The sequence below is a fragment of the Protopterus annectens genome, chromosome 3.part1 (assembly GCF_019279795.1).
Source record: "Protopterus annectens isolate FY-2018-M chromosome 3.part1, PAN1.0, whole genome shotgun sequence".
Taxonomy (NCBI): Eukaryota; Metazoa; Chordata; order Ceratodontiformes; family Protopteridae; genus Protopterus; species Protopterus annectens.
In genome coordinates, this window is record NC_056732.1 from 519,423,731 (window position 1) to 519,447,473 (window position 23,743).

Below are 23,743 nucleotides of genomic sequence, written 5' to 3' on the forward strand. Positions count from 1 at the left end.
ATCTATAACAAAAAATTCCTTAGTGCAGAGTTTGTCATACCATTTTCCCAAATCCTTGTACACAAATGAAAAGAATCCCCTATGTTACACCCAGTAAGAGGAAGCAGTACTAGAAATAGGAAAGCTGCTTAAAAAAAAGGGTCTTTCAGAAGGTCCCCCCAGACCGGAGAGGATCCAGAACCTATTCAAGCTTCTTCTTGGTGCCAAAAAAGAGAGGGGACTTAAGACCAATTCAGGATCTCAGCAAACTAAATACATTCTTGCAATATTCAAGGTTCCAGATGATCATGGTTCAGTCCATTTTGCCTGTGCTGCAAAAGAACTATGGATGTGCTTGATCTTCAGGATGCGTACCATCACATCAAAATGAACAGGTGCTCCAGAAGATAGCTGCGCTTTCAGCTAGGAGCCAGTCATTACTGATTCAGAGCACTGCCCTTTGGTCTCACCACAGTCACCAGCATGTTCCCTAAATGCTTGGCAGTGGTAGCAGCTCACTTGAGACTGCTGGGATTCTGTGCATTTCCATACTTCAGACAACTGGCTCCTAACTACCCCAACCAGGCATCAACTCCTACAGGCAAGGAACTACTTGCTCCAGTTGTGCATCCATGTAGGCATCGCAATCAATTACAACAAATCACAACACCTACACAATGTCCAGAGTTCATAGGTGCTCATCTGGACACAGTCAAGCAGATAGCCTGTCGTCCTCTTGCTGGAATCCAGACACTGAGATCCCCAGGTCAGGAAATGAATACAAAATTCTTCTGTTCCAGCATGACTGATTTTACAAGCCTTGGTATCCATAGCAGATGCTATCACCCTTGTTCATCTGGCCATGTTTCACATGCAAATACTTCAGTGGACACTGGCATCTCTGGCATCTCAGTGGTCCATTCTTCAGCATCCTTTAACCACTCCAGTCAATGTCACACATGCATGCAAAAGGTGTTTTCTTTGGTGGATTAATTTGAATGAAGTCTCTGAAGGCTGTCTATTTGTTCTCCTCCTGCCCATGGCCACAGTGCCCATGGACACCTCCCAACAGGGGTGAGGGTGCACTACTTGGGAAGGACAGGCAAAGATGGATATCAGTGTCCTGGAAATGAGAGCAGTTCTCCTAGAGTTGCAGGCCTTTCAAGACCTTCCCCCATCCAGGACATTTGCTGTTCAAAGAGACAGTATGTCAATAAACAGGGAGGAACCAAGTCTTATCTAATTCGTCGAGAAACTATGACTGTGTGGCACTGGGCGGTCCCTTCTGGTTACTTTCTAATAGTAATGCACAACCTGGGGAAAACCAATTTGATTACAGACAAACTAAGTAGGTCCATTCTGATGCCTCATGAGTGGTCTCTCAGTGTCTAAGTAGAAGAGAGACTTTTCCATTGATGAAGCCAGCTATGCTGCAGCCTATTTCATCTCCCCTCAACAACAAGTGCAGCAGGTTCTTTGTCCTAATCCCTCCAATGGGGAAGTCACAAAGAGATGCTCTAGTCCATGATTGTCCCTCTGGTGTCCTTTATTTACTCACCATTACCTTTCATCCCTAAATTTCTACAGAAAGTATTCCAATGGAAGAGCACAGTTATTGTCATTGCCCCTTTTTAGCCTCCTCAGATTTGGTTCCCATTCTGCTTGCCTCACCTTCTACATCTGCCCTGGATACTGAATTCAACTGCAGACTATCTGTCTCACTTGACAGAGATGGCTCATCAAGACATAACAAGCCTCAAACTGCTCACATGGTTTCTCCTGTTCCATTAATTGTCAGACATCTGGGCTCTCCTCCCTGGTCCATCATATTTTGTTATCTTCTCAAAAAGTTTCTACTAGAAGAATTTAGAAAAGTAAATAGAAGAAATTTTGAATTCTGGGCCCTAAGCAAGGATCTGGACCCTCTTTCTGTCCCTGTACTGTCTATAACTGAATTTTTAGTTTCAGTTTTCAATGAAGAGGCAAGCTTTTCTACTACTAAGTTCAAGTGGCTGCCATTTCAAATTTCCACCTAGGAGAACCAGCCCATCTTTCCAAAGTTACATTTGCCAAAAGGTTAACTGATTATATCTTCTTCATCTGTAGTGGAGTTTCCATAAATCATAATAGTAATTTTATTTCCATCATCCATCCATCCTAAACCACTTTTCCCATTTTGCATATGGGGTCGGTGTGTCACTTCAGCAGTGGCAATCATCTCGAGCCAAGGTTTTACACTGCCGGGTGGCTAGCCCTGCCGCAGTAAGAAATTTTATATATGAAATTTTATGTACCTGTCCATATACATTATATATACACATACATATACACGTGTGTGTATATGTATGCATGTATATATATATATATATATATATATATATGTAAAATATATGTAAAAAAAACAACGAACTGTAGCAAGAAAGCAAAGACTCCTCGTGGAAAAACGTAAAAATACTAATAATACCAGATTCCAGCAGGAGTCACCACATGAGAAGAACTAAGTGGACACCTGAAGAAGCGTAGTTTAACTACGTGAAAGCGCTTGTGTGTTTTTATGCCTTAATAAAAGATACAACGTTCACTTAGTTCTTCTCATGTGGTGACTCCTGCTGGAATCTGGTATTATTATTTATATATATATATATATGTGTGTGTACACACACACACACACACACACATATATATATATATATATATATATATATATATATATATATATTTAGGTTAAATTGTACCTTTTTGCAATTTTTTTCTTCTTTAACTTAGAATAGTGCAGTCATTTTTTGTATGTAGTTTTGTCTTAGGATTGATGACCAATTAACCAACTGGTGTTTCTTTCCCTTCTCGCTTCCTTCCTTAAAAAAAAAAAAAAACAAAAAATAAAAACATATGCTTAGCCTTTTTTCTAGTATAGTTTGTAGATGCTTGTTTATTAGCTGTCTGTTTTTCTCCAAGGTTTATTGGTTCTGTTGTTGTGGCAGCGTGTTCAGGTGTTACCATTTGTATTCTCTAGTGAACTATTGTTAGTTGTCATGTCCGACAAATCTTTGAATTCAATAAGTGCACTGCTTGAGGTCACAAAATCCTTTTACAAGACCCACACACCAAATGTGTATACTGCTTTGGGGTGTCACATTTGGATGAATAGTGTCAGTTATGTTCTGCCTTAAGGCCTAGGTCCCTCGCAGACTCTTAGTCACAATTGGTCATAAAAGGTCTTCCTCCAGTCACAAAGTGGGAAACTCTCGGTTCACCCTTGAGCAAGAAATCAGTGGATACATGTAAGGGAGACTAACCCAGAATTAAAGGCAATAATAAGGATAAAGAGAGGCAGAAAGAAGGATAAGTCTAGATCTTGAGAGAAAGAGACCAGGAAAACTTCTCCAGACCCTATGGGAGCTATAGGTCCAGCCTCAAAGTTTTCCAAATATTCAGATCTGGTCACCATTTCAGAGCCAATGCAGATCTCATCCCAGTGCCACAGTTCTCCCCATGGCCAACCATCCCAAGGTTCCACTCACCAGTTCAAGAGATGCCTTTCCATATGTCTTCCTGACTTCCTTCATTGGCTTACCCATTCAGGTTGGTACAGTTGAGGAGCTTGTCTGAACCTAGTATGGATAGGATGATGCAGAAGTTCTTGAGAATCCAGATTCAAATGGCGGCCCTCCCTGTAACTTCTGCTGTGGGAGTGGAGGGACCTGCCCCTGACAACTCTCATGTAATTTCTCTTTCACTGATCTGCCCCTTGGATCCAGTGGTCTTGGAACCAGATGTTCCCCACGGGATGACTATGTATGAGTGATAGTCTGATCATCTTCAACTCCAACAGTGTCACTTAACCTGCTCAATTTCCGACAGTATTTTATCTTGATGGGTCTTGTAGCTGAGAAGTCAATGTTGGTGCACAAGGGTTGGGACTGACTCTGTGGCCGTCTGATTTATCCCTTCTTCTTGGTTCAATGATGCTGGACAGCTCAGCACTGGTGTTGACCTTGGAGCTGAGATGTGTTGAGTCTTGAGGTTGTCATTTTGGTTCTTTGGATTCCAAGGGGACTCTTTCAGGGCCATTTTTGGTGTTGGCTTTCAAAGCATTTGAATGAGTTCTGACTGGATCCATAGAAGAGGTTTCCTGTTCTCACTCGCGTCTGTACTGATCCCTTCTGACATCTATGGTTCATCCTTCATTTCATCCTGTCATTCAAGGACAGCCAACTTCCCTAGGCCATAACAGTGCTGATGAGATGAGTTCCCTTTCAGAGTCTTTTGCAGATCCTCCCACAAGGAAAGAATGCAGGAAGTACTCATGTAAAAGGAGGTGTTTAGAATGTCCCCATCAATCCCTCAGTGAAGATAATGATTTTAAGGAAGGAGAGGGGTCCCTAAGGTCCCCCCAGAAGATGTCTTATTTGGAAGCATTCTGGAATTACTTTGACAATGGGAGATGGTCCACTGATGTCCCCTCACTCACCCAGGCAGAATCATTATTTCTCAAGGCCTTCAAAGCTGTCTCATCTATGTCCTGGATGGTTCCCATTTGCTGATAAACTTATTCACCTGGTTTACAGTGGGCATTGAAGGAGACAGTTGTTGTGGAGCCATTCACACAATCCTGACAAAAATCTTAGTTTCTGTATGAGATGGACCTCACTGGAGCAAGGCGCCTGCAGTAACAGTAGATGCCATTCTGGTGGCAGTGGCCATGAAAAAAGAGCTATCCTCCTAGCAGGTAGTCTAGAACATTGGATACATTCAGAAAGCAGATTTCTGCTTCAGTGACCTTTGCATTACTCAAGGTGAACTACCTAGCACAACTGACAGGATTTCAGAGGGATTTGAAAAGAACTGTATCCAAGTCTGTCTCTGGAGCCATGAACACAGGGTCCCACGAAACAGTGGATTCACTGTTGGCAACCCTCCAATTTATTTAATTTTGTCCATGCACCTTTTATACATTGCAGTGGACTGCACTTCAAGAGGAGCAGGTACTGGCATTGCTGTGCATTGACATGTCTGGATGTGTCTCAGCAATATTGCGGAGAACTTCAAGACATCCTTTTTGAATGCCCCTTTGACAAGTCCACTCTCAGAGAACAAAATGAAGGGCGCACTGGCCAGAAGTGAACAAGAAGGCAAAGCCTTGTCTGCCACTGAAATTTGCTTCTCCACCCTCAAAAGGACATTTTGAGGTAAGAAGAAGCTTTGGTTCTGGAAGTGTCAGGATTTTGTTCAGTACACTTCTAGAGATAAAAACTCAAGGTGCAGAAGGAGGAAAAATAAATTAGGACATCACCCTTGTGGCAGATGTGGTCTGCAAAACCAAGGTTTTTGAGGCCCTTTTAATGACAAACTCTTCCAGTGTTCCATCACTCGAGATACTTGGGTGCAAAGAATAGTATGCAGAGGATACATCATTCCCTTCATTTGTTAACCAGAAAAGTCACAGTGAAAGCTCCCCAGTGTAGTGCCCTCTCAGTTGAACGCAATAGCTCAAGAAATTGCAGAGATGCTATACAAATGAGTCATCTAGGAGGTCCTGCCAGATCAGTAAAAATAATTTGTCTAGTTGAGATTCTGTTTGGTTCCAAAGAAAAATGGGAGCTTTAGGCCCATTTTGAATCAGTTACTTGAACCAGTTTGTGAAACAGATGAAATTTCGATAGTCACAGTTCAGTCCATTTTCACTCTGTTGAAGAATGGCGACTGGGTGTGCTCAGTAGCCAGGCTGTCCAGAAGGTTCTTTCACTTTCAGTTGGTAGCCAGTCATTTTCAGTTCAGGACTTTGCAGTTCAATCTCATCCGAGCCCTGCAGGTGTTCATGTGCATGGCAGTGATTATAGGACATCTCAGACTGCAAGGATTCGGGTTGTTCCCACATCTAGATGACTGGCTAATGAGTCCTACCATGAAACATCTACTAACTTGGGTCAGGGACTCCTTGCTCCAGCTATGCTTCTACGTAGGAATCATAGTCAACACAGAGAAGTACAAACTGAATTGTATTCAACTGGGAGAATTCATAGGATGCCACCAGGATACTTCATTACAGATAGACAGACTTCTGGATCAAGAATCTGTTCTGTGCGTCAGTAGGTCTCCATGGTTCTTTCTCACCCAAAAACCCTGGCAAGATCCATTCTACATCTTTTGAGCTGAATGGCAGCCTCCATGTCTCTCATTCCTCATGCCAGATTTCGAGAGTTTTGCAGTTTAGTGGTCTTTTCTGCATCAACTCATACACATCCCTATCAGTCTCATGTGAATTTGCTTATAGCATGCTCAGTGGTGAGTTGGTACCCTTCTAGTTTCTCTAGGTTGCCCTTTTGACCTTCTGTCCCCAGTGTCCACTGTTACCATGAATGCATCCCTTCTGGGGTTGAGCATTCAAGGGGAAGATGGTCCAGGCACATGGACTTCGACAGAGGCCAGTCTTTACATCAACATTCTGGAGATGAAGACAGTACTCCCAGCACTGCAGGGCTTCCAGGACTCCCTCCCTAGAGGTGTGATTGTGATTCAGATAAGCAATATGTCAGTGGTCTGGTACATCAACAAACAAGGGAGAACTTGCTTGTATCCTTTGTCAGGAAGCCATGAGGGTTTGGTTTGGCAGTGGGAGATGTCTTCCCAGTGCTTCTTGGTTGCAATGCATATCCTGGGGAAATCCAGTGTATTAGTGGACAAGTTGTGCAGATCCATTCTTCTGCCTCATGAGTGGTCTCTCAATCAGTTGTTGGCTTTCAAGATCTTCAGCCATTGGAGTCAGCCTTGCTGTGACCTGATGGCTACACTAACTAACACTAAATGCAGGAGCTACTTTGCTCTGAATCCCCAAGAGGGAGAGTCTGCAAGGGATGCTGAGGTTCAAACTAGGCCGCTGGGTCTCCTGTACTCTTATCATCCCACTTCCCTCATAACCAAGCTCCTTCAGAAAGTGATCTGTGCAAGATGAAGGTGATCCTCGTCACCTCCTTTTGGTCTTGGCAAGCATGTTTTTCACTGTTATCATTTGGTGCACCCTCCCTAGGTGCTGGAACCTCTTCCAGATTTTGCTCTCTCACCCATCTGGCAAGCTTCACCTGGACATCAAAGTGAAGGTAATCTTTTTTTTCCACTTCCAGTGATGGCCAGAAATTCAGGCTTTTTTCCTCTGTAGTCCATATTTTCTCATTATCCTAAAAGCCTATTTCTAGGAAACTGTAGAGAAGCAAATGGAAGAGGTTTTCCATTTGGGCCTCTTCCAAAGTTCTGGAACTCCTTTCAGCCCTCTTACCATCTATTTTGGATTTCTTGGCTAACTTATTTTGGGTAGATGCTAGCTATTCCATTGTCAGGATTCAACTGGCAACATTTTCCATTTTTTTCACATGGGAGAGGATCATACTGTTATTTCCTCATTGAGATCATCTAAGGCCTTTTTTGTGAGGTACCTTTCTCCTTTGATCTCCCTTAAGAGACTCTGTTCCATCTTATTACATGCCCCAAAAAGCCCCTTTTTGAAGCTGCAGCTGCAGTGGAACCAAATTTTCTTTTTTGGAAAATGCTTTTTCTGGCAGCATTCATCTCAGCAAGGAGAATTTCAGAACTTGTGGCCCTATCATGTAAGCCTATGTTTTTAGTGTTCCACAAAGATAGGGTCTGTCTTTGAACGACCCCATATTTCCATACCAAGGTGGCTTCAGAATCTTCCTTGAATCAGACTATTAACTTAATAGTCTTCTTATCCTAATTTTTAGAACTAGGTGTCCATCATCAACTGCAATTTTATTTGCACCGTACCGGGAATTTCAGGAAAACTTTTTTTATTTTATTTTCCAAGGCTAAACTGGGAAATAATGTTTTCAAGGTCACATTGTCTATCTGGTTGTCCAGTTGTATGTCTTGTTTCCAAAGTAAAGGATTGTCCTTGCTTCACAAATCTAAAGCTCATTCTGCTTCAGCTGTTGCAATTTCTACAGCCTTTTTTCTAGAGTTTCTATTGAGGATATCTATGCTGCGACTACTTTTTCCACTTTACAAACATTCATTTCCCACTACAAGCCGGTCCTGGACAACATTTGGCTAGGTCATTCTCTGGAATGGCTTTTAATGAAACCTGTGTTTTTTAGTAGCTGTGGACTCTGTGCCAAGAGTTGAAGCAGATGGAAAAGACAATATCAGATATGGAAGTTATGTAGTTACCATAATGCTAGATTTGTATTTGTGTGGTCTTCTGTCCATCTCATCTTTCTTTCCCTCCATTCCTCTGCCAAATTATCATTTTTGAGGCTCTCTACTGGACCTATCCAGAGCCTTGTCTTACTTGCAGTCTGGAACTGTTTCATAGTCATTCCAGATCCTTTATTATCTACATAATATAGGAAGAGCCTTTAGTATAGGCAAGAAACTCGATCTGAGGGGATGTAAGGGTGGGTGGGAGTTATGGGTAGAGGGGAGAAAACTGATCCTGCATCCAAGAGACTGAAAGATACAGTTTTGGATCTGATATACCCAACATTTGAGACAGGCTGAAGAAGACAACAGGGATATAGTGTTATGTTTTGTACATAACTTTCATTTATGCTAGCTCATTTAATTTCTTTAGTTCTAATCTTAGTCTTATTCTTTCGGCTTTTCCCGGATAGGGGTCGCGCAGTGAAACTCCGGTCCGCTAATGATTTGCAGTGGATTTTTATGGTGCCAAGTTGCCAGCCCGACGCCCAACCTTCAAAGAAGGGACACCCATTCACTCACACACCTACCTGCATGTCTTTAAACATCACTCAACCATGGGGAGGACATGCAGACTCCACACACAAGGCGCTCCAGCCGAGAATCGAACGGGAGAACCTCTTGCTGTGAGGCGACAACGCTAACCACTGCAGCACCGCGGCCACAATTTCTTTAGTTCTAATAAGTTACTCAAATTTATTGTAACATTTTTGCCCTGTACCTGCAGATCATCGTACTTGTATGGGGCCATTACCCAGGTAGTTAGGAGGGTGCTTTGTGCTCTCACTGGCATCATAGAAGTGGGAGCATTTTCCAGTTATAAGACTCCCAGCCCCTAGAGAGTCGCCTATATCCCTTAGTCCATGCATGCATGCTCCTCCACATGCACTAACACAGGCTGCCATCATTGTTTTAGAAACCATTCCACTGTCTGATAAGCTTCCATCCCAGCAAGGCCTTGTTAGTGGAGCTGAGATGCAAGCTAGTTGAAAACCATAGTCCCTCCCTCCAAAATATTCTCTTACATTGTGCACTTTGTTCTGTAGTTTGTTGAACATTTCTCAAAGTTAATGAACGTATTTCCAAGGATTCCTGAAACTGCAGGAATTCTGTAAAGCATTTGTTACTGCACTTGAGCTCAAAACCAGTTTGTTTTAAATTAGGAGCGTTTTTTTTTGCACTCTGGGGGGAACAGAGCTGTATTCAGCCCATCCAAGTGGGAAACTGCTGTTTTAAAGTTTGTGTTTTTATCTGTTTGACCTGAGGGATTAACTGTCTAAACGTCTTTCATCCTGCTGGTATAAAAGCCTCACAAATGCATTTCCCTATGCCATGTATATAAGCAGACCTCTCCAGTTTAAAATCCTCTATAGAAATGCTCTCCATAGTCTCCCACTTTCACAGCTGCTCACGTAGGTCATCTAACCGGAGCTGCTCAACATTTGGCAACTTTTACCGGAGGTCTGGAGAGATTCTGCCGAAATCCAAAGCATCCATTGCAAAATAATTGAAAAAATAAGTACTTTTTGAGTTTTCCTTGCACTTTGCTGACTGTATTTTATCATTTTGCTGATTTTTGCTGTATTTTTGTGCACTTTTAAAAAGCTGTTCCATTGCCTTAAGTAGCTAGTACATAGCACAGACTAGATTCAGATCTGCTGAATCTAGACTGCATTATTACACTTGAGCACCATTCTAGCCAGCTTTCATTAGGAGGGCTCTGCCTGCACCCTTGTGGCAGAAGTGTGTAGTCTGAGCCTCATCTGAGTTGGAGATTATTGGAGGAAAGCTCATTGTGTGCTTTCCCATTGATAGCTTAGCTTAAAAGTGTTTAATTTCACTTGTATTTAAGCCTTGCATTTGCATGCAGTTGCACACCACTCAGTGGGGTTTGGTGGTGTCTTGTATAGACGCAAATGCCTTGAAAGTCATTTTTCTCCTAGACATCTGTTAGTGAATCCTCCCAAGCTTCCCTGCCTCATTGTGGGAAACTCCGTTGCGCACTGAGAACTGTGTTGCTATAGTTTTCACTCTTAGACTTCAGTAGAATAAGCCCCTTTGTTAATCCCCATGCAAAATCTGATCAAACTAGCACACTCCCCAGTAGGAGTTACAGTAAAAACTTGCCATAATGGGTGGTCACATTCCAACCATTTCTGTGGCCAGCCTGATTGACATGGGCATTTAGAGGCAGTGCAGAAATTGCCTCATGTATACTGACAATCACTTACTCCTAAAACAAACCAATACAATATGTGAGAGATGTAGTTACACTATAAATTTAGAATCAGTTCTCTCACGTAGTAACAAACCAGACATCAAGCAGGTTGTCAGCACACACACATTACATCTCACACAAAACAAGGTCACAAACCTAAACCCACATACGCAGAGGTACTCAGTAGAAGGCTACCAAATGATCAGAGACCTCCCAAGCGTAAACAATTTGCACATACTGCAAAGCAAATAGAATCCACTACACATAACACACTCACACCACTGTCTCAGGAAATAAGCCCATAAGGCAAAACACCTCAAAACCAAATGTCCTGGTCATAGGCGACTCCATAGTGAAACACACAGATGTCCCCCTCACCAGGCTGGAGAGGGAGAATGCCACTATCAGCTGCCTGTCAGGTGCCAGTTTCTGTCAAAACATGCATGCACTCTGTTCACTCAACAACAATTACCACTATGACTCTGTCATAGTACATGTTGGGATGAATGACTTGAGACGTACCTCTCTGGACTATATGAAGAGAGACATGACTGCACTCTCAGATTGTGTATCCCAGGCAAGTGTGTCCCTGGCCCTAAGCAGCATTCTACCTTCACCCAAGATGATGCCACAATATACACAAAAAATGATAGAGTTCTACAATTGGTTTAGCATCTCATGTCAATCCAGCAGGATCCAGTATATGTCAGCCTGGGGGACATGGTTGACAGGGCACTCTGTTTTGCTAGAGATGGTTTTCACCTGTCTCCTCTAGACTTTCGGACACTGGCAAAGGCGCTTGCCTCCCCCATAGTGCCTTTTTTAGGCAATATCAAAACAACAAAATTTCCATCGTAAAAAAATCCACTCAAGACAAAGTCAAGGTTATGCTGTTTAATGCTAGGAGCTTAAACAGGAAGCTGCACTCCCTGAAAGTACTCCTCACACTGGAAGATTGTGACGTCTGTGCAGTCACTGGGACATGGTTCAAGGCCGCAGACAGCACCCTGGCTGTGCCTGGCAGAAATGCCTTCCACATGTTCAGACCCCAAAATAAGTGTGAAAGAACCAAAGTTGGAGGTGTATCCATCTTCATTAAAGCTAAATAGACCTCGAGACTGGTTAAACAGTATGACTCTCTTGAGCTATTCCAGGTCCAACTAGCTAAAGGTAAAGCACTGTACCACATCATTGCTAGCTAAAGGTCTCCCACCATGAACCAAGAAATGCACACCACCTACCTGGACTTGGCACTCACTATACACCCAAACACTTTGGTCATGGATGATTTCAGCTATCCTTCCATCGACTGGGTGACATACATGAGCACAGACATGCTCGCCCTGATGTTCCTGTATTTTGTCACTACAGATGCCCTGGAACAGCTAGTCTGCACCCCCACAAGGAGCTCAAATGTCTTAGACTTAGTACTCACCAACATGGGAGGTCACTGCACTACTCCCTGTGCATTACTCACCTGGTAAGGCCAGACCATAAATTTATCTCGTTTGAAGTAACCATCAAACCTGACATCCTCCCAGCAAAAAAACTGAAAAATTTCTCCAAAGGAAACTACAGCCTACTAGACAATGATGTAAAGTTTCAAACCCCCTGCTAAATAAGCCAACAATGACTCCTATTCAGAAGAGTGCACAAATGTCCTGTATAACCACCTACACAACTGTATAGACTCTGCTGTACCTGACCGGATCAAAACCAGGTCCTCCCGAAAAAACAGGTCACCCTGGTGGACCTAAAGTATAAATAGGTTGTATAACAAAAAGAAGAAACTGATGTCTAAGAACAACGGGGAAGTTACTCAGCAGAAGAAGAATACCTTCCACAGCTTGAACAAGCAAATCATATATCTTGTAAAGTCCTGTAAAGCTAGTTATGAAGGGAAATTAGCATCCCTAGCTAAGGATGATCGTAAGGCATTCTTTAGATACGTCTGAAATCTAAAACGGAATGCCCAGCTATGTGCCAAACTTGTAGTGGATGGTGCCTCTCAAAGTGAACCTGAGGAAATTGCCAACCTGATAGGTGACAGATTTGGCACAAACTTCAACCCCCTTTCCCCATCAACCATACCCCAAAGCATATCTAACACCAGTATTCACCTAGTATCTTCAAAGAGTAGGTAATATCCACACTCACTAAGGCCAAAACCACAGCCTCTATGGGACCAGATAAGATCTCCGGCTGCATAAAATCTCAGGCTGCTTGTTAAGCTGTCTTTAACCTCAGTCTGAACACTGGCTTTGTTCCAACAGAGTGGAGAACAGCATCAGTAATCCCCCTGCACAAAGGAGGTCCATCATCTGTCCTTGGGAACTATAGACCCATAAGCCTAACCAGCCTTATGTGCAAGGCCATGGAAAGAATCATCATGGACCTTATCAGCAAGGACATAGGTGACCTTCAAACCCTGGACTCAACCCAGTTTGTCTTCGTTAAGGGTAGATCATGCTTATTGATCCTGGCGGTCTTCTTTGAGAATGTCACCAAAGCCCTGGATGAAGGCAAAACCCCCCACTCAAGTGCCATTGGGTTAATCCCCAGCTGGGAAAGTTTCTCATATGTCACTAGAAGGGTAGCCAACTGGCTCACCGACAGAACGCATACTGTCAAAGTTGGGGATTCCACCTCTACCAGTAGACCAGTGGCGTACCACAAGAATCTGTGCTGGGCCCTCTACTGTTTGGAATTTATTTCTCAGAAGCCCTGGTGAAAGTAGATGGCCTGTGGCTTGCCAAGTTCACTGATGATTGCAAACGGAGTGCAATCACTGAGTCCCCAAACAATGCTAACATATTGCAACAGGGGCTAACACAGATAAATGATTAGTGCCAAAGCCATGGACTAAAACTAAATGAAAAAAGTATGCATTATTATCCCCTTTGACAAAGAGGAAGTCCTTGCACATTACAATATTGACAGCACCCCACTAAGCTCAAACTCAGTGGTGCAAGATTTGGGAACATAGGTTGATAGCAGTCTAAACTTCGATCGCCATGTGTCCACATGTTGCGTATCTCATAAATAAGGGCATCACATCCAAGACTAAGGATGTTATAACTCCTCTGTACTCAACCCTCATCAGACCACTAATAGAGTGCAGTGCTCCTTTTGTATGTACCTCACCAGACACCTGCAGCAGCTGGAGAGACAACAAAGTTTTCTCACCAAGAAAATTCAGGGACTCCAAAACATAACCTACATGGAAAGGCTGAAAGCCCTGTCACTGTACTGTGTATCCTCCAGGCTGCTAAGAGGCAACTTGTGCCTGGCCTACAGAGCAGTCTCTGACCCTGTCCTAATGGAAGTGCCGCACATCCACAAATCAAATGGGACAAGAGTCCCTCGCTCCAGGGATCTCAACCAAGCCTTTAATGTTAACAGAATATGCTGGAGAGACAGATACATCTCCCAGAGATTGCTGCTCCTCTGGAATAAACTCCCAGTTCACGTGAAGCAGAACTCCTCGCTAACCCTATTCAAGCGCAAACTAGATAGTTGGATGGGAGACCATAAATTCATCCCCGGTGTTGGCACCTATGTCCCTTATGGATGAGGCAGTTGGTGCTGATCATAGACACGTTCTGCAAATAACGACCATCTAACCAAGGTCAGTTAGGGAATATGGGTATAACATGGCTAGGCTTGTAAAGACCATAGGGCCATTAGCCTAGTAACATCCTATGATGGACACACCCATCCTCCATCAAGAACCCAATCAACTAACCAAATTCTGGCGGCTTGGGCTATAGTCAGGGCCTTCTCTCTCTATACCAACACAAGCTGTGTTACAGTAGTTTGTAATATTTTTGCCAGAGCAGTGATTCTATATTCCCTAACTGCACTAGTGTCATGTTTATCACAAACACAGTTATTCCTAGCGTCAACTATTGTTTAAGATTTTGCAAAGAAATATGTAGGCATTTTTTTTAATGTAACAATTTTATTTTCAAAACACAGTAGCTTGTGCGTATTGGCCAGTGTAATGAGTCAGTTTTGTTGTTCAGCTGTGACCACATCAAACATCTTATTGGTGACAGCCTTGGGCATAATTGAGCTTTTTGTCCACAGAATAACACCTGTTCTTCTTCAAAAGTTTAATATTTAAGCTTTAAAGCCGATCTGGTAATGTTATTTTCCTGTAGATGTTTCTTGTAAGAAAACTGTTTGATTTATTCAGTTTAACATGTTTATTCAACTATCCTCTCATACAACAATTTATGTCATTTACAGTTATAGAAATTACTGTTGTCATGGCTGTCATAATAAAATATGATATCTGAAATTATTCAAGGCTTTGTTTTTTTGTAGAAATATTAGATAGTTTTGATATTAGCTTGATCAAAACTTTGTTCCATTGTAACTGGCACACCAAACTAAAATAATTAATTTAAAATGTTTAGGTTATGATAAATGCACTGAAAACCCAAAGGTTCCTAGTCTAATTAGAAAAAAAAATCTCAGCTAAACTGCCTACATCCCTTGTTTCCAGTGTATTTGCCTACCTAAGATGTTAATTACAGTGGCAGATTAAGTTTACCTTCGGCCCTGTTTTTTTTTTTTTTTCCAAACCATGAAATCTCCCATGCATACACTTTTTTGTACAGCAAATAAATGCACATATTGTTTTCAAATTAGCTTCCTGATTATCTCAAATCATGTATATTGTTTAATAAAGATAACGAAACTTGCCCATTTCAGAACATTTCCAGTGTAAAAAAAATATCAAAACTTTTCTCATTATAATCTACCAATGTCTGTACCAATTAGTTACAGCCGCTTGACTGTGTGCATCTCAAAATGTTCAGTTACAGTGTTGTATATAAAAAAATTGCCAGCAAAATATATATATTTTTTTTAGTTTTAATAATGTAGCTATTATAATATGATTCAGCAAGTATTTATGCAGCACAGACCTGTGATTCTGTTCAGCTAGGGGCACTTTATTCATTCATTTCTTTACTTTAAAAAATAAATAAGCCTGTAACAACCCTATGTGAAGTAGCTGCATTTTTCAGCTACTTGCCTTCCCGATATTCATTGAGATAACAAGGAGCCAAAAGCCCAGAGATATTAAATGGTAAAGTGCATGGTTGCAGACTTTGCAGTTTACAAGAGCAAGTGAGATGCATTATTGTGAGGAATTTGTTATAAATTCTAGTAGGCAACCAGATATGGATAGTGGACAGCTTTGTAGGAGGTGAGAGCACTTTGCTCTGCCTGCCAGCTTCTGTGTGTTTGTGTAACACCGAGCAAAAATACATTGACTTAGTCTTTTTTTTTTTACTACAGTCTGACATTTGAGATGTGTGCAAAAAAACAAAATGTAATTGCTGACATGCATGGGAGCTGTCTCTGGAGGAAAAAATCACTGACTGCTGTTATTTGCTTGATTTTTCTCTTGGACTGGCCTTGCAGGACTAATGTGATTGGTGTAAAGTTAAGTTAAAAGGAATAGTTTAGTCTGAAGCAAAGTTGAAATGCATATGACCATTACTTTTATCTCAATCATCTGCCTCACTGTTACATCTTTTAATTGCTTTTTCATATGGGTTTTGTCCCTTGTACCACCTGTCTTGGGAAATGGCTCATTCCTCACATTCTACTTTATCCGTGATAAATGATCACTCTGGCCTGGAATAAGTGGAATGCTCAAAGGTATCACAAGCTCAGATTTAGTATATGTTAGGCCACATTTGTCCTTACAGATCTTTTTTGCTGAGAGCCACAGGGATCTCAGATTTTTTCCCAGAGTGTGTCTCATCTCAATGAATTGCATGTGATTTACATAGGTAGTTTTGATTTTACCCACTACTAGTGAAGCTAGTATGTCTGAAAGCCAGAGTGATGCATGTTTTTTTTTTTTTTTTTTGCTAAAAATGTCTTATGGCCATTTCTTAGTGTAGTAACTGCTTGCTGATAGGTTGCTGATTTTCTGTATTTTCCATTTGCAGGTTCAGGAGAATTCTCCAGCAGAGAAGGCAGGCTTAGAATCATACTTTGATTTTATCATCTCCATAGGGCATACTCGATTAGTAAGTATTGGAACTGTGTTCATGTATAAAATGAGCTTGGTGATGCATTTTTGGGTAGACTTATGAATTAGCTATAGCAGAGCAAAAAAGAAGTCCATCATTACACTGAGTGGCAGAGTAACTTGTTATATTGTAAAACTGTTGAAGCTATTCTACTTCCACTAGCAGAAGTGAACTTGAGAAACAGGCTCTCTCAGGTGACTTTTTATTTAAGTAAGTACCCAGGGCATTGGAGGACATGTATTTATATAGTAGCATATGTGCAGAAAAAGAGAGGAAATGTAATCATGTAATAATGGTGCATAAAAATCAGAAATATTTTTAAAAAGTATGTTTTGCCCTTTTGAACTCATGAATAACAAAACTGTGAGTTAATTTTTTTAAGTCAAACTGCATAAGATAAAATATTTGTTTCCATGTGCCCTTTTACATATTATGTTAGTGTAAATACCTTCTGTTTGGAACTGCAAAACAGTTGAGAGAACACGTGCTGAATATGTGACTTTGATTTCCTTGTCTGAAAGGTATACTTAAATAAAATGCCATTTATCTTGAAAGTTGTTGTGTACTGAATAGCTTGCACAGATGCACTGCATTTGCTTGCATGATGGCTATTGGAATGTTAGTTATGTAAACCCACATCTTTGACTCTTTCAACTAGGATACCAGAACATTGCATCTGCATCCAGATTTTGGTGTTTTTATGGTAAGCATTGGCTTTTCTAGCACAGATGATTGGTCCTTGTCAGTACTTACAAAAAATCTGAATCAGAGTAGCTATATAATACCAAACAACTTATCCTTAGTAGGAGTAAAGCCTGGTGTAAATGGCGAACCACTGAAGACTCTTTTGATCACATTAGCTTCAAACAAAAAAGGAACAGGACTAAGCTTGCTGTCATACAAGATAAAAGGAACTATTATACCCAGCTACAGCAATCATCCCACCACCAACCACACAAATTTTGGAAATCAATTAACTCCCTACTATCCCCAGGCAAGGTCAAAACTCCCAGCCCTCACGGCTCTTCCCCTGACTCTCCCCTACAAACAGCTAATGCATTTAATAATTTCTTTACATCAACCATACTTCATCTTGCAAACCAACAAAGCCCCGACCCCTCATTATTACAGAACACTAGCTGCACTCCACCTCCATTTCTTCTTAAACCCATATCCACCTCCTATATTCTACATTTACTTCAAAAACTCAAACCCTCAACCCCCTCAGCTGACAAATTGCCAGCTGAATATCTCCAGCTAGGTGCTAAAGCTATTGCCTTCCCTATCTCTATTCTAATCAACAGAACCATAAAAGAAAGTACCATACCCTCACTCTGGAAAATCTCCCATATCATCCCTCTCTTCAAAGGGGGCGATTCACTTGAATACTCTAACTACCGCCCCATAGCACTGCTATCTCCTATTGCTAAAATAATGGAGAAATGCATCCATAAACAGCTTTTAAATCACCTGCTATCATATAATCTCCTAGCTAATTGCCAACATGGCTTTCGTCCCTACCACAGCACTACCACAGCCTTAATATCCTTCATTGACTCTATTAATATAAACCGGAATAACAATCTTCTTTCATCAGCATTCTTTGTCGACCTGTCAAAAGCCTTTGACATGGTGAACCACCAACTCCTCCTACATTGTTTAAAATCTCTGTCTCTCAATGATGTAGCCTTAAACTGGTTTACTTCCTATCTTCATGATTGGAAACAAGCTGTTTTATGGAACAACAATCTTTCCGAACTTCTCCCCACCAATTTAGGAGTACCTCAGGGCTCTATCTTAGGTCCTCTTTTATTTTCCATTTTTATTAACGACCTGAAGCTTGCTACCCCACAAACTCCTTGCATTCAGTATGCCGATGACACTACCATCATCTGCTCCGCCACTACCCAAGCTGACCTCCACTCACTTACTCAAAGGACCTTTAACACTATTGAACAATGGTTCTCCAATCACTGCCTTCTCTTAAACCCTAAGAAAACTAAACTTCTCATCTTTCCACCCACACACCTGTCTCCCCCTATTAATTTCACACTCGCGTCTAACAATGGCACCCTTATCTCTCCAGACCAAACAACCAAAACTCTTAGGAGTTACTATAGATAACCAACTGAAATTTGATGTACACATTAACTCTATCATAAAAGCAACTAATAAAAAACTAGGTTCTCTCTATAGAATCAAACCGTTCTTAACATCTGAAGCAAGAACTACCATAGCCAGAACATATCTTCTCTCTACTCTACTATATGCACCCCCCATTTATACTAATCTTTCTAAACATAACATCAACAGGCTTACAACAACCTACAGCAACATTGCTAAATTTGCCACTGCATCTCCATATAGAACACATCACTGCCTAAACCTCCATAACCTAGGATGGCTTGAGTTACCTCACCTAATTAAATACTACCAACTTACAATCGCCCATAAAGCCCTCCACCACCCAGATAACATACCAATGCTCTCCACTCTGATAAAACCCTATAATAACCTAAAAACCCTACGCTCCTCCAATAAATTACTGATTCAAACTTCTCTAGCAAAAAATACAGCAGGTGACTCTATATTCTCCAACTCAGTTGGTAAAGACTGGAATCAACTTCCTCCTGACCTCATAGCCCAAACTTCTATTACACTATTTAAAACTCAACTAAAACATTTTCTAACCAGTCACTGGCTTTGCTCATGTAACTTCCCTTGCTGAGCACAAATCATCTCCTACATCCTCTACACTGTCATCCAATGCTACTTCTTCATTGCTTCTCTTTTCTACCTAAGAAATCAACTCTATTAACTCCAAGCTTCTACTTTCTAATCTTTGTTTTAGCCTTTAAAATACTTAATTACTAATGTCTTTATTGCATTAGCTTTTTCCAAAGAAATTTTAATTACTTTTTGTATTCTCTTACTGTAAAACTTGCCAAATACCTGTTTGTAGATGTGTCTTAATCTCCCAATGTATTTTAAATGTCTGTTTTAGCTGTCTCTCAAACTGCCTATGTAATTGGAATGTACTTTTACTACTTTTATTACTTTGTATTAGATAGTGGAGCTTTTCTCCTCGGGCCTCCTCTGAAAATGGACATGTATCCAGCAGGACTAGCCCGGTTAACAAATGTAAAATAAAAATAAATAAATAAATAAATATACTGTTAGGCTTCTGACGTCAGTGTGCAGCCTGCAGCTCTGCCTTTTCTTTATTATTTTAACTCCAAAGCTGTCATTGCTTTGGGCAGTAACAGAGTAACTGCTAAGTTATGCACTGCCCACACATTACACATGCATCCACAATGTAATGGGAAAGCATACACATGTATAAAATAATTTCTCATGCAATTGTTTGGTCATACATATAGTTTATTTATTTGACATTTTGTTAACCGGGTTAGTTCAACTGGGTAGATGCCCTATTTCAGAGGCGACCTGGGGAGAAAAGCTCCAGACATTAAAATATGAAAATAGATATCAACAATTTGAAAATTAACAAATGGAATGTATGTAATAGAACAGTGGTACAAAATCATCAGACAGCTTACAGTAAAGTAATGAACATATTTGCAGAAGGCATTTTTTTAGCAAAGATATGCAAGTATAAATTAAATGTTACATATTCTTACATTCTGAGATGTGAAGATGAGATGGCCAGAAAAAAAAAGATTGTATATTGCAGTGATAATAATTAGAGTGCAGACAGTTATTGAGAAAGGCTATAAGATGACAGGGTTTTAGTTATTTAAAGTGCAACTGGGGGTGGGGAGGCAATAGGAGAAAAGAGATGACAGGAAGGTAAGGTTATGTTGCTTCAGAACAGAGATGTGACCATGCCAAACAGTAGGTGTCTTTTAGTGTCATTTTGAAGGAGATAGTGAATGATATGACATTTGAAGGAAGTTTGTTCCAAGCATTAGTGACAGAGTAGCAATACAGTAGTTTGCCAGTGTTTTTATTGGGCTTATAGACGTGCAGTAGGTTCTGTTGAAAACTGTGAAGGGTACGGTTGGTGATGTAAGGTTGAATAAGAATAGAAAGAGAGGGACAGAAGGATGGGTCATGTAAGACTGAATGAGCTGTGACAAGCTGGGGTAATAGAATTTGGTTCTGGAATTCATGCCACTGGAAACTTTTTAGAGCTGTACAGTGATTAGTATGATAAGGTGGGGTAGAAGCAAATCTTGCTGTTTTGTTATAGGTACTTTCCAGTTTATCCAGGAGATTAGATTAGATTGAAGATTTTTAAAAATAGGGGCTGCATAGAGTAAAGTGGGGAGTAGGTAAGCTTGAGCAAGAGAAAATCTAGAGGATTGAGTGAGAATTTTTTTGTGCCTATATAGGAGCCCAAGTTTTTGATTGGTCTTTTTAATGCATAGCTGAATGTGGTGATTGAATTTTAGATGGTCGTCGATAGTAACTCCAAGGAGTTTTGTATGAGGTTCAGTAGAGATGACTGTATTTGTCAAGTTCGGAGGCAGAGAAGGTTGCTTTATGAAGCTGAAGGGTTGTAGGGAGGAAAAGGAGGAGTTTAGTTTTCTTGGGGTTCAGTAAGAGTTGATTAGAAGTAAGCCAACTTTCAACTGAATGGAGGGAATGCTCAGTGAGGGTATGGAGATAAGAGATGTTATGAGAGCAAGAAATGATAGTAGAATCGTCAGCATATTGAATAATTGTAGAGTTTGTTCAAGAAGAGTAGAGGTCGTTAATAAAGATATTGAAAAAATAAGGGTCAAAAGATGGAGCCTAGGGGCATCTCTGTCTTGAACAGATAGGAAGGGAGAAAAGGTAGTTTGTCATTTTAAAGCCTGAAGTCTGTTTAAAAGGTAGCTGGAGAGCCAGGATAGGGAAGAGTCGGTGAGGTATAGAGAAGGAAGTTTTGAGAGAAGTAGTCTATGGGAAACAGTGTCTGAGGCTTTAGATAAATTGAAGAACAAACAGGAGACTAACTTATTATCACGGGAATGTGCAGTGGTGTTTATAAAGAATATGAGAGCAGTAGCAGTTCTATGTTTTGGACGAAAGCCATGCTGAGAAGGGGGTAAGGAGATTTTCTTGGAGGAGGTGACTAAGGACCTTTTTGTGGATGTATTTTTCCAATATTTTTGACAATGGAGATAGTATAGTGATAGGTCTAAAGTTGGATGGGTCGGTTGCTTTACCACCTTTGTGAAGGGAAATGACATAGCATTTTTTCCAGATATTAGGGACAGTGATTTTGAGAATGGATCTATTGATTAAAATGGAGATGGGAAGGGTGATAAAGTTAGCAGCAATTTTTAGGAACTGAGGAGGTAAATTATCAACTGATTGTGAGCATTTTTTTAAGTATAGAGAGAAGGGACTTTATGTATGTTGAAGATACAGGTTTGAGAGAGAAGGGAGTAGAGTTGTAGGTGGTGAGTGGGTTAGGGTTGAGAAGAGTGTCATTTTTAGTCAGGTTATGGATAGAATCAATGAAGAAAGTATTGAGTTAGGTAGCAGTATCTGTGGGTGAGCTATTTGGGTATGGGTTGGGGGAAGATGGACATCCAGGGTTTAGTAACTTATTCACAGACTGCCAGAATTTATGGGGGTTGGAGTATGAGCAGTCTAGTGGTTTGTGAAAAAAGTTTTGTTTGTCAAGGGTGACATATGTTTTTTTTTTTTTGTGGAGCTCTCTATTTATTATTTATTTATTTCCAGTTTGATTACCAGGGAAGTCCACTGGGCCCAGAGAGCTAATTTTCAATAGAGGCCCAGAGAGAAAAGCTCCATGAAACCGATTACATTAAAGATAGCAGTCCAATAAAAATAAAAGTACAAATACTAATACATATCAAATAATACAAAGCATGAGCAATATTGCCCATAGTGCAAAAATATTGTACAGATACATTTTAACAAATTCGCACAGTTAAATTCAAAAGTCAAAAGCTATTTACAGAGTGTGAGAGATCATATGGGAATTGGCTATAGAAAGTTATAGCCAGCAATAAGGTGCTTATGAACTCCGGAGGATACCCTCCCAGGGGCTTTTGTTAAAGGTAAGAGGAATGCAGTTACATTTCCATTTGGAGGAGAGGTGGGTGTAAAGCTGAGTTTTGAAGTTGTTATTGTTTGACATTGTCCTTAGTGTGGAAGGGAGAGAGTTCCATTTCTTACCTAAGGAGAAGGAGAGGAGAAGTTGTCCAGTAGGACGTTTGTTTGTGGACAATAATTAAGTTTTGGTGTTCAGATCTGAGAGTTCTATCTGGGGTGTATGGGGGAAGGATGTTAGAGCAGGGTATTTAGTTGGATTAAATATTAGTCTATGTGCTGTAGTGAGCTGGTGGAAGTCCAGGTAACTCGTGAATTCTAACCAGTTGAGGGACTGGAGGGTAACACAGTGATGAGTGGAATGTTTGGCTTTGATGGCAAATTTAGGAATTTAGTTACAACAGCTTTCAAGTTTGGAAGTGATGGAAGAGGATAGGTTAGTTAGTAGTGATGCACCGTACAGAAGGGAGGGAAGGAGGTAAGAGGAGGCCAGAGTATACCTGGTAGAAGTAGAAAGAAAGTGGTTGTTCCTGTATAGCATACCTAGTTTTTGGTGGGTTTTCCTTATATTTTGCTGAGTATGGATGTCGAACTTGAGGTGGTCATCTATAGTTACACCGAGTAGTTTGGCAAAGGGAACAACTTTGATCGGAGAGTTGCTTTAGCTAAGGACTTGGAAGGAATTTTTATCAAAAGAGAAAGATTTTGAGGGTGTGAATAATAGTATTTTAGATTTGTTAGCATTGAGAGAAAGGTGATTTTGGCGCATCCAGATCTCAGTAGTTAAGAAGGCAGTCTGAGTTTTAGATAGGAGTTTAGGGAGGTTAGAGGCAGAGCAGACAAGTGTAGAGTCTTCTGCATATTAGATGACTTTGGCATTAGGAGTAGCAGAGTGAAAGTTATTGATAAAGATATTAAACAGCATTCGCCCAAGGATGGACCCCTGTGGTACTCTGGTAGGGGTGGGTAAGAAAGGTGAGGTACCTTTTTTCCATTTCACAGCTTGAGATCTATTTGACAGATAGCTTGAAAACCAGGAAAAAGTGTTTTGGGACAAATTTAAGTTTGAGAGGCGAGTTAGAAGGTGCTTATGGGAAACTGTATCGAATGCTTTAGAGAGATCTAGGAGCACTGTGGATACTAAGTTCCCAGAATCTCGGGCTTGATTGACAGTTTCTAAGAATGAGAGTAGAGCTGTTATGGTGCTATGTCCTGGTCGGAAGCCATATTGGGTAGGGGTAAGAAGTTG

The 23,743-nt window shown here is 40.8% G+C and overlaps 1 protein-coding gene across 1 annotated transcript in view; it reads left to right on the forward strand.

The window, feature by feature from the left end:
- Positions 1-23,743, forward strand: part of GORASP1 (golgi reassembly stacking protein 1) — a 584,558-nt gene that overhangs the window by 156,043 nt on the left and 404,772 nt on the right. Inside the window, exon 2 of the mRNA XM_044066947.1 lies at positions 16,381-16,461. Within this exon, the coding sequence (XP_043922882.1) occupies positions 16,381-16,461 (81 nt within the window). The remainder of the gene's footprint in view (positions 1-16,380; positions 16,462-23,743) is intronic.